The following is an 18,312-nucleotide window of genomic DNA, read 5'->3' as shown; positions in this document are numbered from 1 at the left end:
GTTCCTCAGCTTTCTTTTACCTGAAGAATCAGCATGCCCGGTCGCTCTAACAAATCTACAGAGTATTATGTACAAAAAAAGTATAATAAACCCGATGTGGAAGAGGTAGTGGCGTGTAGAGTATGCAGGCGCGACGACCAATCAATTCTCAGAAATGAAAACGCCGTCTTCGGTGGGTATTACCGTTGCTGTTGTTCTGCTTCTTCTCCATCTTGCGATTCTTCTGCTGCCTGACTCTTTACTTCTTCTCATTTCTTCGCCTTGTTGTTGGCACAATTGTGCGATGCAACAACAACACACAGAGGCCACATAAACAGAAAAGAATGCGAAGAAATGCAAAATGCAAACACCACGAACACAACCACTTTCCAAATGCATTCATGGTGTTTACCGTTTAAATGCGCCCAGTTACTGTTGTTGTTGTTTTTGTGGCAGCAGCAGCCGCCTCTCTAACAACAAAAACAAATGCGGAGAAAAGCAGCGGGCAAGCACAAGACGAAGAAAAAGAAGAGGAGCCAGCATGGAGACTGTTGCACATCAGTCTTCTCTGTGTTCGTGTGTGTGTGCGCGTGAGATGGCGATCTTGCCAATTCCGATTGGAGCTTTTTTTCTTGCGAGTTTGGGAGAAAGAGGAAACGGAAATATTTGTTTATTGCTCAAAATCAGTTTTAGATCAACGTTCTGTTCCCATCTTGATTAGTTGTCAACGACAGGCGAAAACTGTATAACCGTTATGAGACGCCGCCGCACGATCGCTTCCCAGACAAAATCAGGGTTTTATACATACATATGTATGCACCTTGCGCCAACCAGAAAAGCTGGCTACAAATTTGATGCCCTGCAAGCATTGAGTTGAGTGCTTTCTGATGATGGGCCGCAGAGTGAGTTGGGTATATTGATGTTTGAATAAAATAAAAGGTACTTTTTTGCATTTATGCCTGAACTAAATATTTTGCATTATTTTGTTTTAAAAATATATTTGTGCATATGCATATAGTTTTTGAAAACTTTTCATATGTCTGGTTTACATTTGTTTTAAGTGCTCTCTGCCTTTTTACAGGGTATCTTTCGGTCGAGTGAATTTACACCTGTTGGCGGTGTTTAAGCCGAAAGTTCAAGTTCAAGTGCGCCAAATTCAAAACGCCGACGTCGACGCCAGCTATGGCAGTGCCGCCGCCGAGCTTTTTAGACGATGCAGAATCTCTCGCGCTCTCGCTCTCCTTTCGCCTTGAGGGGGCGGCCAATGATGGCCCCGATGAACTGATTTTATTGGTTTGCTATAATTTTTTATTGGTCCCCTAATTGGCAGGCGATTCTATGTCATTAGGCCGCTTGATTAGCGGCGCCGCAGCAGCAAACAGCAGCAGCGGCGGCAATAGCAACAACAAGTTTTGGACTGTGCTCATTTGCGCAGCTGCCAACGCAGGTGTAAAAAAAAGCTCGGCGCGCTGGTGCAGTCGACGCAGGCAGATCTTGCTTCACTGCCTCTCTGCTGCCACCTCGCGCCTCTTTCTCTCTCCGAAGCTCGGCTTCTCGGCCTCTGCTTCTTGTGCTTCTTCTTCAACTTGTTGTTCCCGGACAGTTACATTACGAGGCCAAAGAAAGTATCGCCTGGCTAACTCGCGTATTTCGCGTTCGTCGCTCGCCGAGTCCACACGTGCTGCTCCCGCTGCTCTGTCCTCGAGTCCGTTGGCTCGGATCGTGATCCGTGGTTCCCGAGAGGAGGAGGCTCCACACCGAAGTGCTCCACCAAAAACCCAAAATTGAAGTAAAAAAAAGAAACGAAACAAGAAAAAAAAAGAATCGAAGCATAAAAGGAAACCAACAGAGAAAAACCAAGTGTTGCGCCGCAAGTGTTAGTGAATATTTTTTTTGCTGTTCTTGTTGCTGTTCTTCACAAATACCGTTACTCGCCAAAAGAGCGAAGAGAGTAGAATAATCTACAGTGAAGTGAGTGCTTATTTTGTTGTTGTTTATTATTGATTCTTTACCCAAAAACAACAAACAACAACAAATGATCATTTTTTTATAATTTGTATTATAACATATTCACTTGTTTTTTTATATACTTTTTTTTCTAATGGGAAATATATTTTGTTAGTCTTTAAACCAGGATATACGTACAGGCGAGACTAGATACAAAACGAGGGAGGGGAGAAGAATGGGGGGGGGGGCAGGCCGTCGACTTCCAGCTTTAGCTTCTTCTTCTTCTTCTTTTGCTACTTCTACTTCTAGTAGAGCCGATTAACCAGCTAGACGGCAAATGCAGCCGAGCATTTCATGCTTTCTAATTTTCCCAATTAGCACAAATGCGGCTGCCTGTTGCTTGCTTGTTGCCTCCGCTTCTGCCTTCTACTGATTTCTTCTGATTCTTCTCCATCTCTCGTCTGCAGTCTGCAGTCTAAGCAGTCTTCTTCAGCCGTCTTCTCGGCTTAGATTGCGGCGGAATCGAAATCAAAATCAAAGCCGCACAGATCCGTGCTCGTGTGTTGCCGCCTGGCACTTTCCAAAGTTTTTCCCGTGGAAAAAGAAACACAATCATACATACATAATAATAATCATAACAGTCGCACTTACGGAAGACGGAGACTGAGGCGGCCGGAGATGCTACCAAAAGTGGCAACGTCATCCGTTGAATGATTCCCACACGCCCCAACAGGTGCACTATTTATTGACCGACTCGCACACACCTGTCAAATGGCAACTAATCACCAATCAGGGGCCATGAGCACGGACTTCTTTCTTCTTCATAACAGTGATTGATTCTCATCTATTTGCGTTACGTATTGGGCAGTCCGATTTCACTTCTGTCTCATTAATTCTACGTATATATATACCGTATAACCCCGATTTTTAATAGCCTAAATTTTAATGCATTTGCACAAACGCAGACGGAACTTCGCAATAAACTACACGGAATCATAGGGAAAACCAGATAAGCGACAAAGGTACACCCACGGCTGTGTTGTGACCTTTGGAAAGATTACGTCTTACCGGTAAGTTAGAGCCTATTTTCTTACCATTAAGTCTTATTTGCACCAAAGTATAATTTACAGAAAAATAAGTTTGGGCAGCCGAAAAAGACGTGAAATGTCATAATTCTAACTAACTAAGATTTCTAAAAAATTGTTAAATTAAGTATGCAGATTATTTTACACAGAAATGCTTTCCAATCTAAAATTAATGCATTTTTGGGTTAGTTGTGATAGATTATTGATTCAAACACTTGATCCTATGGCAAGGGTATACAAATTTTGGCTACCCGAAGCTAATTTCCTTCCTTGGTTTTAATAGTAAATATTTTTATATTTAAAAAATATCATAACTAAGCCCCAGTTCTTATTAATTTCATAAAACTTTATAAGAAGAACATTTTATATATATTTCCTTTTTTTTAATTTTAAAAATGTTCTTTCTTTAAATTTCTTAAAAATTCTTTGGTTAAATGTTGGCCAAAGATTAACTAATTATACCTTAAGGTGTCTATATACTAAAATAGATTTTATTGGTTTATTATTAAATAAATATTTGAATAATATTATTTGAAAATTGAAAGAAGAAACTTTTAAATGATATATTAAATATAAAACAGATACACCTTTTCCCAGTGTACGACTATCAACGAGTATGATGTAAAACCAACAATAAAAATAAAAAAAAGATAAGTTGCAAAAAAAAGAGTGGAACTCAGGTTTCAGCCCGACTTATTGACTTATTAATTAAACAAGAACGATGATGATGGTCGATATGCAGACAGACAGACAGATAACACGGGGATAACAGCCAAAACAAGTTTATTAACATACTGTTTTGACACCTTTTGGCAACCACCTTTCCCACCATTAAGACGGGGCCACCATCATCCTCATCATCATCATCATCCGTCGCGTGGATTAAGTGTTATGACAACTTTCGTCACTGTCGAACCAAGTGCAGCGCTTGGTTCATTAGTCTCCGCCGAGCCTGTGACTGCGATCAAATACAGATACAGATAAATGGAACAGATCTTGGCGAGAAGAAGTGAGTGGTAGCAGCGGTGCTAATGCATTTGATCCGTTTTGGAGCGCATTAAATGCACCGTTAACTACTTCGAATTCTAATTAAGCTGATGCGACAATCCAAAGCACGCCGCTCTGTGGCACAATAAACTCAATTCTCAATCTCGCAGCGGCCAAAGAACTCCAAGACGAAGCAGCCAGCGGGCAAAGCAAACACAAACACGCGACTTGGCCATAAATGCAATGCCAGGTTAGCCAGGTTTTGCCAAGTTGCCAGGTTGCCAGGTTGCCAGGTTTGCCAGTGTCTCGTTGCCTCGTTGTCGCATCTGTGCATCTGTGCAACAGCAACGGCAACTGCAACGGCAACTATCTCCTCGACAAGAGAGACTATCTCTTTGTTTGGCCTTAAATGATTTGCTTTAGCCATTATTGGCTTGGACCCTATAAGCGGCTTTGCCAGATCTTCAAGGTCTTCCCCGGCAGACCCTCCTCTCGCATCCGTCCATTTGGAATTCATTCATTGTTTGGTTCAGACCCTGCTTTCCTCGAGCTTTCAGCTTCCTTTCTTTCTCGTCATTTGACATTAATGGTTTATGATCGTCCATTTCTGCAACCATGTAATAATGTAGCAGAATATACAAGATTTAACTGACTGAATGCGCCGAGGAAGCTCCTCTGACAATCAGATATCGACGACGACGTTCTTTTTTCGCGTAATCGCAAAATCCGCAGCTCACTGTAAGAAGCTTCCAACTTAATTAATACTCCAAAGAGATCCAAAGACTGACTCAACTTATTTATCTTGAACTTGTATTCCTCCCAAAAACATCATTAATGGGTAATCATCAACATTTTTTTTCGGCTTGCGAATAATCCATCCATCGAATGATCAATCATCCAACTCAAAGCCACCAGCCAACGTGGCAATAGCATGAGACTGTAACTAATAATCAAACATAATTTCAATGGACTCAAAGTAAAACTAGTTTAAACAAGTGCCCGCCTCCTGTAAGGCTTCCGCAGAGAAACGCCTTAGTTATTTGTTCATTTATATCTAATAATAAGACCCATCCTTAAATAATCTGACAAGTTCTTAACAGCAATCACTCAGCTAATGACTTAAGAAAAGTTTTAAAAGCCTTAGAAAGCAGCAAGCTTTACATCCATCCTTCAAATAAACAAATAACATAGAAACTAATCTAATAACTTAAACACAAAAATAACAAAATATAACTCAATTAAACATAATGTAGAAGTTTCCTGGAACCTAATCTGAATGACGCATAATACTTTAAAGCATCATATAGCTTCATTTTTGATCTCTAAAGTGGAGATGCTATTATAACTGATAATAAAGAAGTCAAAGCAACAAAGAATGTAATAGAACAAATAAAATAAGCGTAAGTAAGATTTGTAATTTAGAAATGAATGTGGAATCAAATGGAAATGACTGGAGGAAGGCTGAAGCTTCCAAAGTCTTCAAGCTTTAAAACGAATGGAAAAGTTCACAGAGTTTCTGGTAGGTCTGAGTTTATTTGGTTATTGTTTTCGCCCTCTCTCTCTCTGCTCCATCACCAGAAGCCTTCAAACATTAGAAGTTATGAACATAAAATAAACCAAACTCAAAAAAATGATGGAAAACTGGGGAAAATGATGTCAGACCTACTGCTCCCTGCTCCTTCACTGCCTGAAATTTAATATAACCCACTCGAGGAGAAGTCTTGACTCTGGGCTTGTTCGCAGCTTGCTTCGGTCCAATTAATTTGGTAATGGATCTCCTTCCATCTGGGATCCTGGGTAAATAATGCTGCGCCAGCTCGTACCCGGCTAATTACACCAAATGAAATTGCATTTGGCGATTGTCTGCCAAAAAAAAAAACAGAAAACAGAAAAAACTCACACGAAAAGTGGACAAACTTGCTCCTCGGACCCGAGGAGGTGGCTTTGGCTAGCGGCTGGTTGGTTTTGGCGGAACCAGTTTAATTAAAAGAAAGTGAACCATTTAAAAATGTATTTTGATTTCGGCTTTGCTTTTCCCACATTATCATTATTATCGTGATTATTGCGCTTTTCACTGAGCCATCCAACAGAAGCTAAAAATATACATCAAGAAATACAAGAAATCAGTAACACATAAAAATGAAGAAAAAAACAGTAGATAAACAAAAAAATAAAAAAAAAAAAAGAAGAAACAAAAAAATGAGGCATGGGCAGGTGATTTACCGTTGGCTGTTTATCGTAGACCGTTATAGCGATTCGATTCGATTTGTTTCGAACTCGAATTCGTTTCGGTTCGAAAGTGATCAGCGGCAGCAGCCACTGCTTTGGGATCTCAATCTCCATTTCCATTTCCACTTCCATTTCCACTTCCATTTCCATTTCCATTTGCACACAAGAAGAAAAGTGAAAACTGAAACCGTAAGCAAAGTTCGTCACTGATCGCCTTTTGATGCGACAACAATTTCTTTTCTTTTCCATTTCGTTTGCTCTCGATCGCCTTCGATGATGATGATGATGATGGCGATGGCTTCTGCTGCTGCCCAGTTAATGAGTGGTCGAATCCAAAGCCAATCCCATCCAATCTGATACGATCTGAGGGATAGCAGTCCGCGGAGCGTGTCGGCGGGGCAACTTCTACTTTTCCGCTCTTTCGCTGCAAGTGTGCGGTACTGTTAATTGCAGCGGCGTCATTAATTAAGCGCCACCAGAGCGTGCAACACGCGGCCAGCTGTAGCTCTTGCTGTAGCTCTACCTCTATCTCCAGGCTGCAAGCCCCCAAACTCCCAGCTCCAGCTCCAGCTCCGTCGCCGGCCTGGCTGCGTCGCACTTTCTTTGGCTTAGTTATAGATAGTTAGTTAGTGGGGGGGGGGGTCTGCGAAGCGGTGCTGATTATTAACCCAGTAAGGGTATGACCCAAAAATAGCTTGGAAGAATAGTGGGTTCATAATATTTATCTTTATTTATATACTTTTTTTTAACTATAGTCTGAATTTATCATAATTAATTCGATTCATAGCAGGTTCTGAGTCAGAACTTCTGACTAATAAGACTACAGTTTGGGCCTATCATAATATATATCATAGCATTTTTTTTTATCAATAAATCATTCATAAATATCTTTAAAAACTATATGAGGTTCTATTGTTTATATATATTAAATTATTTTATTTAAGGTGCTCAATCTATACGATTTATTTAGGTACTATTGTATATAAATATATTAACATGCCAACAAGAGATATGCTAATATAGATACCCAAATTTATAGTTCTTTTATTATAATATCCATTACTTTTATGATATATATTTAATAAATTTATCATATAATTTCAATAAAAACAAAAGACATTAAAGACATGAAGCCAGAAAATATCTAGTTATAAAAATTGAATAACTGACTCCCACAAAAATCTTGGAAACTAACTGAATAACCTAGATATAGCCTAAAAATACATATAAAGTAAACGTAAAGATATATATGTATATATTTATATGCAAGGCCACTATATATATAGCGTACTTCCCACCACTGATCTCAAGATAAAAAGATATATATTTAAGTGTTGCCATAGATCTACAGCTAAGCCGTGGTGGGCTTCCCACCCAGCCAAGATCTCTGGGATCTCTCGGATCTCTTAATTGGTTGACGGCGCACATGCAAAGTTACAGTTAGTCTGGCAGCAGTCTGCCAAAGACGAGGCTTTGTTTTAGTTTTTTTTTTTTTTTTAACCAACCAGTTTTCACTCTTTTGCTCTAGACACCAAATAAAAAGGAAAAACAATAAACCGGAGGGGAGAAATTAATTGGCTTCGAATTAAAGACAAATAAGCATATCGGGCCCGTTTACCGTTTACAGTTTTTATACCCTTGCAGGGTATTATAATTTCAGTCAGAAGTTTGCAACGCAGTGAAGGAGACGTTTCCGACCCTATAAAGTATATATATTCTTGATCAGCATCAACAGCCGAGTCGATCTAGCCATGTCCGTCTGTCCGTCCGTCTGTCCGTCTGTCCGTCTGTCCGTCTGTCCGTCTGTCCGTCCGTCTGTCCGTTTCTACGCAAACTAGTCCCTCAGTTTTAAAGCTATCTGAATGAAACTTTTCATATAGTCTTCTATATACTCTCACTGCTATATATGTCGGAACGGGCCGGATCGAACGACTATATCATATAGCTGCCATACAAATGTTCAATAAATTTTTAGAAAAATAATTTTAACTTGGCTGTTTTTCAATATTATTCCATCATTTTTGAGATATAGCCTTTTTATATTATTCCAGAATTTTGGTAAAAATTTTATGAAAATCGGACCACTATATCTTATAGCTGCCATAGGAACGATCGGGAAATTAATCAAAAAAATTATAACTTCGTTGGTTTTCAACGTATTTTAATCTACTTTGACACATGAGCTTCTGGTATTATTTCAAAATTTTGGTAAAAATTTTATGACAATCGGACGACTATATCTTATAGCTGCCATAGGAACGATAGGGAAAGTAATAGAAAAAATTATAACTTCGTTGTTTTTCAATGTATTTTCATCTACTCTGAGATATGAGCTTTACTTATTATTATAGAATTTTGGTATACATTTTATGAAAGTCGGACAACTATATCATATAGCAGCCATAGAAGCGATCAGATGTAGAGAAAATGTAAAGCTGGGAATGTATAACTGTAACTGTCAAACTGCAAACATAATAAGTATAGGTAAAATGGTATGTAACTCAGTTTAGTGTCTGTTTTCGGCATTATAATTTATGACATAAATATGAAAACCAATCTGCAAGGGTATACAAACTTCGGCGTGCCGAAGTTAGCTTTCTTTCTTGTTTTTTTCTTAATTTTTTATTATTTTTCTTTTTTATACGTCGAGTCGCAACTCTCTTTTATTTACAGTTCTGCGAGAGAGAATCTCCACTGACCGCATTTTTGCGCCTCAAGAAGAATTGAGGGAATGGAAGAAAAGAAGCCTCTACCGGGCCCTGTCCATCATCTTTTCACGTATTTCGAATCTCCCAATTCGAATTCGAATTCGAACTCACTTTGTTTGGCGGGGGACAATCGGCAGTTTCGATTTCATTTTCACCTGTGCGCTGCGCACCTGCAACTTGCCAGGTAAAAGTGGCATACAAATCGGGCACTGGAAAGGAGACAACAAATGAGATTTTACTCATTATTATTATTGTTATTACTATTGTTGTTGCTCTATGGTGGGCCTTGCTTGTGGGCTTCACTGCTCCACTGACTGACTGCCTGATTGATTGATTGATTGATTGCCGGCGTCTCTTTAATTGCCGCCAGGGAAAGTGCCACAGCATCGGGCGTGTAAATATTTATCGGACTTAATGCGAAAGAATTAAGCAAATTGGAAAGTTGCACAGGGAAATTTTGGGGTTTTTTTTCGCTTATCTAAGATTAGAATTCTATGGATTTTATAAAGCATGAGTAATATGATCAAATGAGTTATTAATATAATAAATAGACTATAAATATATATAAATTTATACTTTTGCAGGTCAAGACTTCTTTACAATTCCAATATTTACACCCAAGACTTTCCTCTTTCTCTCAAAAAAAATCTCCTTTCATAAATAGATTTTCTCTTGATCAACTTAACATCTTCCGAAAGTAAGAATATTTAATTCTCTTTTTTTTCTTAATTTGTAGAATTACTCATTCAAGTTCTTCTACAATATATAAAATATATACTTAAACTTCTATTTATTTGTTTTAAAGTTTCTCCAAATACCTTAGATTTTTATGAAAATCTTCAACCTAATTCTTCTTTGTGCATTCTATCTTCCAATCTCTCTTTGATAAGGGTCACCTTTGCATTATATTTTCCATGTTTATTGTCCACTTGAACTCAAGGCTAATGATGTCTCAAATAATTAAAAGAATAAAGAATTTGGGTGACTGTGGCACTAGGGTGTCTCATGACTGCAGTCTCCAGTCTACAGCCTGCAGTCTCCTGTCTGCAGTCTACACTCCCCAGTCTCCAGTTTTGCAATCTCCAGTGTGTGTAGCGGTCATCAAGCCCCCGACATCGTTTCCAGGCACCTCAATTTGCGAAATGGCGCCCCCGGGGGGTCCGTCCAGTGATCGAATGGATCAGAGTGAGTGGCAGTGGGTCCAAGTTCGGGTTTGGGTTCAGGTTCAGGCTCAGGCTCAGGCTCAGGTCCAGGGAAATTGCTCGACTGGCCATTTATTAAATTTCAATTTGTTTATGGCTTCTTTTCGTGGCCGCCATTTCACGTGGCCCGGGCAATTTTGGGTCCATTGGTTAGGGTTGCTTGGCTGGCCCCCGGGCGCGTTGGGTTAAGTGCGATCTGGCCCAGGATACGAGCATCGCGCTAATGACGAGCATCGACATCTTTATTACCCAAAACGGGCCCCCTAAAAAAAAATATATAAATATAAAAATAAAAATAAAAAAAAAGAAGAGAAGCAAAGAGCAGAGTCTTTAACAATTGATATTTAACATACGAATTGATTGGAGGACGACAACGACATGATGATGATGATGATGATGATGATGATCATGCTGGTGATCAGGAAAGCAATTAAGAAGAGCTCCCAAAAATTGGCCAGAAGAAAGAACCGAAGAAAGGGGAATAAGGAACGAAATTCTGTTGAAGACAGAAGAACTCTTTTCGGCAATCGATAAATATATAACTAAACTATTTAGTAATCTGTATTTTGTAAATATATTTATATATAGAAATATAAATATATTTGAAAAAATACGTTGAACTCTGATTAGTTCTGTAATTTGTGAATTTTATTATTATTATTATTATATTATATTATCGATCAAATGCGGCGTTTAACTATTAAAATAATTAAGTTATTGGTGAGAATTATTGACATAGAAGAGCAATATTATGATACTATTTTGGTAACATTACAATATCAGTGCGTTAATCAATATTCTCATTGATCACAACAATTACCATAGGGAAACCCTTCTTTAAAATTTAATTTCAAAGAAAAAAAAAATACAATTAAATAACATAACTATAAACTATATATATATTTTTTTTTAGATTCAAATTTTTATATTATTATTTTTTATATATATTTTTGTACGATATCTTTAACTTAACTATATATTTGTCGATATATTATCGTTATACATCCCTAGTGAACATCGATTAACATCGATTAACGATAACTCATCAAGGCAATCGATCGATTACATTTTTTTTGGCTGCAACAGGAGAGATCAAGAGATCAGGCGGCAATCGTTCATGGCAATTGCAGCAATTTTCGCGGCTCCGTTAACCACGGATCACGACTTTCGCTCCCTCAACCTGTGCCAGTTAGTTTCAGACAAATTCGTGCTGCAACCCATTGCGATTTCTACATAAATATACACGGAAACTGTGGAAACTGTTTAGTTAAATATTTAAATAGCTTAATTTCACCCATTTTGCACACCATTTTAATTGAGTTAATTCCCACAATGCGAGCCAACATGGTGAGAATGAAATCAATTAAAATGGTGTGCAAAATATAATACTATATCGTTGATTGGATAGAATAACAGAAGAGCAGATGGTGGGGAGTGAAAGCGATCAAATCGCTTGTTTGTTCCATTTATCATTTCCACTTTCCACCACTAATTGTAATTTAAATTGTATGAAAATAAGTAAAGAAAACATTGTGTTTAACAAGCCACTCAAAAAAAAGCAAGAGATAGAGAGAGAGAAAACCCAAATAAGACTCCGTATTTTTTTTTTAGTTTCTTTCAACATTGAGGTAGTCCCACATATACTATATAGTACTGTGATTAAACCAGATCTCTAACCTTGTACTTTCATTTCCCATGTTTTTATTTTGTTGCTTTTCAGATTCAAATCCAAACGCCACGCCGCCAGCGTCATGTGGAGCCCACAGAAAGGCCCTACACGCCTGTGGGACCTTAGACTTAGTAGCTGTATATTTATCTTACACTTAATGGTGAGTAATAATTTTTATATATTATTTGTAGTCTTATTATATTATGTATGTGGTAAAATCATATCTCATTCCCATGACTATTGATTGATAAACTAAAGCTCTAAAGGCAAGGTCAAGTTTGTAGTTTGTAGTAAATGTTAAAGAAAATGTTATAATATTAAGGCCTGGAAACTAATTAGATTCGTTCAGAGATATACATATATAGATTTTAGATTTATAAATAGCTTTGAGATCTCTGGAACTATCAAGCCTAAAAATAGGTCTTCAAGTATCAATATAATTTAAAAAATAAGATCAAAACTCATAGAATATATACATATATATCATACATTAAACCCTTGAGCATCCCAAATCTTAAATTAACCATTACATAAAACACCTTTTCTTTTTACTTTTCCAACATAATTTTCATTTATAATATCAAAAGTAGAGCCTTAAAAACTAAAATAGGGAAAACAACACCTAGATGGTCTCGCCCACGGGCTTGATCATCAGCTCATGGATCTGGACATTCGGCGGGGTCTGGATGCAGTAGCTGACGGCATCGGCCACATCCTCAGAGCGCAGCATGGGCAGGTCGGGGAAATTAAGCATGACATCCTTGTCCACGATTTCAGTGTCCACTGCGCCGGGACTAATGCTCTAAAAAAGAGAAAGAAAACTATTACTACAAGCTGCTTCCCCTTAGAGGAGTACACCAACTCACCGTGACCTTGGTCTGCGACTTGCTGTTGATAAACTCCTGGCGCAGGACCTCCGTCAGAGCGGTAATGGCATGCTTCGAGGGCGCGTACATGCCCAAGGTCATACCAGGAACATTGGGCACACGGTGACCGGCCACACTGTTGACGATCACGACATGGCCATCGTTGATGTTACGTTTCTGCAGCGAACGGAATGCCTCGCGGGTGCACCAGGACACGGCCAAAACATTGGTATCCAAAATGGCACGCAGAGCATCTGTATTGCCATCGGTGGTGATACCGACACCGGGACGAGCGATGCCGGCATTGTTGACCAGAACATCGGCACCACCCAGCTGCGAATCGATCCAGGCAAAGGTAGCGATTACCTCCTGCTCCTTGCTAACATCGCACTTGCGGACATGAAAACGCTTGGCCTGATCCGCTGGCAACGAGTCCTTGAGCTCCTGCAGACGATCCTCGCGACGAGCCAGTCCCACGACCACCAGACCCTTGGCCACCAGATCACGGCAACAGGCGGCTCCAATGCCAGAGCTGGCGCCAGTGACAACAGCAACGCGATTTAGCCAACGATCCATAATTGTTTTTTGTTTTTTGTTTATATTTGGGTTTTGATTGAGGTTTGTGTTTGGAATTGGAATTGGAATTGGAATTTCCGGGTTTGTGGCGCTCGCGATCTGCTCGTTAACTGCTCACTCATTCGCCTGGCCCACTTGCTTTTATACCCTGTCTAAGGCCGAGCAGCTCCGAGTGGCCATTCGGCCACTATTTCACCACTGGAGGTGGAGCGGCGGCCAGCCGAGGCAGCACGAGCAGCTGAAGCAGCCGGCGTTTGGTCTGGTATTGATTCGTTCCGTCGCCGTAACCGTGACTCTGCAGAATTCATTCTAGAACGCGACGGCGGCGGCGAAAAACAAATTCACTCTGCGATAGCCGGCGAACATGAGTGGGATTCATTGTGGCTAAGCACTATTGTTGTTGCCATTTCGGTGGGGGGACTAGTCAGCAGCACACTCGGGCAGTTGAAATCACTCGAAATCACTGGTATTCTCAACTGGCACTGGGTTAATTATAGACTGCTTAACACTAGAAAGCCAGGTGTTATGGTTTTTATGGGGTCTACAAAAATTTTAGTTTACTAAAATAAATTTATTTATATAGTTTTAACCAAGAAAAGGGGTAACGTTAATGGTAATTGTTGTAAAATTGAAGTACAGAAAATATCAGGTTTGATTTATCTAAATTTGAAATAGAAAATATCATAAAATATCGAAATATCGAAAATATCGTCAAGTCGAATTTATTTTTAAAATAATGATATAATCGATTAAAAGAAACGCATTATTAACTTTAAAATAACTGTTAAGCCCTGTTGGGCTACATCTACCTTACTTTTATATTAAATAAAATAAAATAACCTTTTATCGCAACATTAATTATCGATTCAATTAAATATCGTTATGGCAGCAATATATAAATATGTTCTGCCATTCCTATTGATGCTAATTACTATTAATTAAATAAATTAAAATTCGAGAATTGTTTACACAATTGATATTCCTTAAATATTGCCCAATTATTTTGTTATCTAAAGTTTTACCTAAAATAAAATCTCTTAAACTTTACTTTTTCTGTTTAATAATTATTAAAACTAAAGATACAATATATGGTCCAAATGGATTTCCTACTCCCATTACCCCTCAGTACCAACTTAATTTCCACTCTCAGGCCAGACAATGTGGCACCAGCCTTGCTCCGGATCTGCATATATATTATATTATATTATATATACACTGATTCCAGTGCTGCAACTTTTACTGGCGGGGAAAATGCAAATTCCATCGCCACTTGCCACTCGATTGGCTCCGAACACCAAGCTGATCCATGCGGCATGGGGCAAGGCAAGGCAAGGCAGTGTTGGGGCAGGTATCGGTATGCAAATGCCAGCTCTGGTTCAGCTTCAAGTCCAAGTCCATGACCAAGTCCAAGTCCAGACCAGACCAGTTCCCCCGAAACGGATGAAGGCCAAATGGAATTCGCTTTCCCATTTCGGAGGAGCTGGCTTTTGGGGGGACGACGACTGGGGACTCTGCCAGGACTGGATTTCGTTTTTATTGGCAACACGTTTGTCAGGTGCGCCAGGTGGCCACCAGGCTGGCAGGTTGAACCGTTAGAAGACAAAGCCCACCCACAAGGCTAGATTTTCCTTGAAAAACAATTTACACAGAAAGATGAAAGTATTTATAATTTAAAATACACTTCTTAATTATAATTTTAGAAAGATATAAAGATGGAAGTATATTCTTGTAGGTCTTAAATCTGGATAAATATAAGAATATATAAAACTATATTGTAACTATAACTAAATTATAAGTGTCTTGAAATTATCCGTTTTTGGTAAAGGTAAACTGGTTCCTTAAGCAGTTTTCTTTAATTTGTATTTATAAAATTTAAATATATAACCCCATGACTATTTTTTTATTCATTTAAAATGTCGCGTTTTCATTACAGTTTAGTTTAGTCATAGCTGGTAATGAACTGTGGCCCATGGACCGGCCGGATGGCATGCCAAACATTGTGTCCCTGGAGGTGATGTGCGGCAAGGATCACATGGATGTGCATCTCACCTTCTCGCATCCGTTCGAGGGCATTGTCAGCTCTAAAGGTAGGTCTATTTAAGATCCAACCGAACCAAGATCAAATCGGATTCAAACACCTAAAATCCTTTCAACAGGACAACATAGCGATCCGCGTTGCGTGTATGTGCCACCTTCCACGGGCAAGACGTTCTTCTCCTTCCGGATCTCGTACTCTCGCTGCGGCACCAAGCCCGATCTAAATGGCCAGTTCTACGAGAACACGGTGGGTACACACTCCCTACATTATCTTTGGATTAATTAATAATTAATACCTTTGTTTATCCTTTAGGTGGTGGTGCAATATGACAAGGATCTGCTGGAGGTCTGGGATGAGGCGAAACGATTGCGTTGCGAGTGGTTCAATGACTATGAGAAGACTGCCTCCAAACCACCGATGGTTATTGCCGATCTCGATGTCATTCAGCTAGATTTTCGCGGTAAATATTATTTACAAAGAATAAAAAACGATATATATATATAATTTTTAATTATAAATGATTTGCAGGCGACAACGTTGACTGCTGGATGGAGATCCAGCATGGCAAAGGTCCCTGGGCGCCGCCCGTCAGTGGAATTGTACCGCTTGGCTCCACGCTGACCTTGGTGGTGGCCATCAATGACTATAGAGGTGGGTTTATTACTGAATTTTAAATATTTTAATTTTAATTTTTTAATTAATTAGAATTTTAATGGAAAATCTGTTTAATTATAAATAATTTTCGTAGTATTTTAGGGGAAATAATCATTTATTCTTTCAAGGTTTTAAAAACTATTAAGCTTCCGTAAAAAATTACTCATACGACATGTAATCCCAAATAAATATCCATAAAATAATATTCATGAACTACACTTTAAATATTCATAAACTATAATTAAATCAAAATATAATACCTAATATATATATAATATATATCTCTTTTCCAGGAGAATTCGATATGCGTGTAAAGTCTTGCGTGGCCTCCGATGGCTCTGGCCATGTCATCAACCTCTCGGATGAGTTCGGCTGCGTGCTGCGCCCCAAGATGATCTCCCGCTTCCTGAAGGCCCGTGCTCCCGACGAGCGCGCCACCGTCATCACGTACGCCTTCTTCCACGCCTTCAAGTTCCCCGATGCCCTCAGTGTGCACATCAAATGCAAGGTGGAGATCTGCCGTCATGGCTGCCTTGATCACTGCCAGAACACGGGTGCCGGCGGCGGCGGCATTGGTTCCGGAGAGGCTCTGGGATTGGGACTCGGCCTGACGAATGCCAACGAGCGCAAGGATGTTCACATGTCGGATGCGATGGGTAGCAGCAGCAACAACGATCTCTTGAGGGATCTGGCCTTGCCGCCGCCACCACCGGGGGGCCATGGCCATGGCCATGGCCTGGGCATGGGCATGGGTCTGGACCACGACATCTTCTACGAGGACATTATCCACGATCACAAGCAGACTTTGGGCGGCGGCGGCGGAGATTATGGAGGCCATGAGAGCAAGAACAATGGCGGCAATCTACAGCCGCGTCCCGTGCACGAGGAACAGGAGGAGGCCGATCTGTCCGATCTCTTTGGTGATGAGGATCTGGCCGATCTGGACATGGAGGGCGGCGACGGAGGCGAACGTTACTTGGGCCTGAAGAAGAGCGGCAAATTCCCGCACGGACCCCGGCAGCTGGAGGCCCAGAAGCGCATGGGTGTGCCCATGGCAGGACCACGCTCCCTGGATCCCACACGTAACCATCAGGAAGATGAGGAAGTGCCGCGTCCCGTTTACAGGCCACAGGCGGAGGCACTTAAGAAGCCGCGCGAAGATCACATTGACCTGGACAGGGAGGAGGAGGAGGAGGAGAAGGAGCGGGAGCGGGATCAAGACAAGGAACATAAGGATCAAGGCGAGGGTCAGCCCAAGGAGGAGAGTAGTCATCGTCGCCGCCGCCGTTCTCTGGTCATATCCGATCGCAAGGTGCGCAGTGCCGATGTCGGTGTAAGCGGCTTGTACGATGTCATCTCCGAGGCGGACCTGGCTTTCTCGCCGGACTCCAAACAGGAGGCAGTCACCGTCTTCCAGGGCAAGATTAGCGAGGAGGTTGTCTACGGCATCTGTATGCCGGTGCCCGGCTTTAGCATTCTGTTCATCGTCGTGATTTCAGCGACAATTGTCTCTGCCTTGGTGGCTGGGTCCCTGCTCTATCGCTACCAGCTGCAAAAGGAGGCGCTGGACAAGCAGACACCGATGCCGGTGCCCGGGACACTGGCCTCCTGGATGACCCTGCGTCTCTTTCGCTTGAGGCACATGCAACAGCAGCAGCAGCAGCAGCAGCAGCAGCAGCAACAACAGCAGCAGCAGCAACAAGTGAGACAACAGCCGACTCCCGGACTCGACACGGTACAGTGAATCAGGAGGTGGAGGATAAGGAGGAGGTGGAGGATAAAGAGGAATGGGAATCACCAGAGTCGGACCAGAGTCGAAATCGAAAGCGTTGTCCCCGCTTATTATCTAATTAATATGATTATTGTTTTTTTCCCCGGGTTGTTTGTTCAGAGATCGGGCAGCAATGCAATACTCGAACTGCTTCGGCTTCGTTTAAGATTCGTTTTTGGTGCTGAACGTTCCACGTAATTTTTTTTTTTTTTATTGGGTGCATTTAGTCGTTAAAAATTCATTGAAATTTCTTAAAAAAATTCAGCTAAAAGTATAAATTAAAGCAAGAACAAGACACACAACACACTCACAAAGACAGAGAGATTGAGAAACTCCTGACACGGTGCTCAAGGTTAAGGAGAGATTGGATGCCAAGTGTAGAACGCATCCGCGCTAGGTCTAAGGGAACTTATTTATTTATATTTATATATACTACACTTACACATTATATATATGGAATACCTATACGATATTAGCTGTAAGTTGGAGCGGTATGGAAATTTTGCAAGAAATTTAATAATTGTAGTAACTTGTTTTGTTTTGTTTTTTTTTTTTGTGTGTCTATTATTATTATTAATATTATTATTGTGTATTATTGTGT

At 40.3% G+C, this 18,312-nt stretch overlaps 2 protein-coding genes across 3 annotated transcripts; one reads left to right on the top strand and one right to left on the bottom strand.

Annotated features, from left to right (window-relative positions):
* The first annotated feature begins 1,625 nt into the window (after positions 1–1,625).
* On the top strand, positions 1,626–18,197 carry m (miniature). Of its 2 annotated transcripts, XM_017173622.3 has the most exons (8): positions 1,626–1,950; positions 2,892–2,996; positions 11,858–11,966; positions 15,182–15,335; positions 15,405–15,532; positions 15,599–15,746; positions 15,815–15,937; positions 16,234–18,197. In XM_017173622.3, the coding sequence occupies exons 3-8, from the start codon at positions 11,889–11,891 to the stop codon at positions 17,682–17,684; spliced, it is 2,082 nt and encodes a 693-aa protein (XP_017029111.1). In that variant the 5' UTR covers positions 1,626–1,950; positions 2,892–2,996; positions 11,858–11,888; the 3' UTR covers positions 17,685–18,197. The 2 variants fall into 2 exon arrangements, with proteins under 2 accessions (XP_017029111.1, XP_017029112.1); XM_017173623.3 differs by lacking the exon at positions 2,892–2,996.
* On the bottom strand, positions 12,347–13,381 carry LOC108079334 (farnesol dehydrogenase). Its single transcript, XM_017173637.3, has 2 exons — positions 12,673–13,381; positions 12,347–12,608 (listed from the first exon to the last, which is right to left on the bottom strand). Exons 1-2 carry the CDS (start codon positions 13,246–13,248, stop codon positions 12,429–12,431), a joined length of 756 nt encoding a protein of 251 aa, XP_017029126.1. The 5' UTR covers positions 13,249–13,381; the 3' UTR covers positions 12,347–12,428.
* Positions 18,198–18,312: the final 115 nt, after the last annotated feature.

Source organism: Drosophila kikkawai, chromosome X (assembly GCF_030179895.1).
Source record: "Drosophila kikkawai strain 14028-0561.14 chromosome X, DkikHiC1v2, whole genome shotgun sequence".
Lineage (NCBI taxonomy): Eukaryota > Metazoa > Arthropoda > Insecta > Diptera > Drosophilidae > Drosophila > Drosophila kikkawai.
Note: the sequence above shows the minus strand (reverse complement) of the source record. Positions and strands in the feature narration are given on the sequence as shown.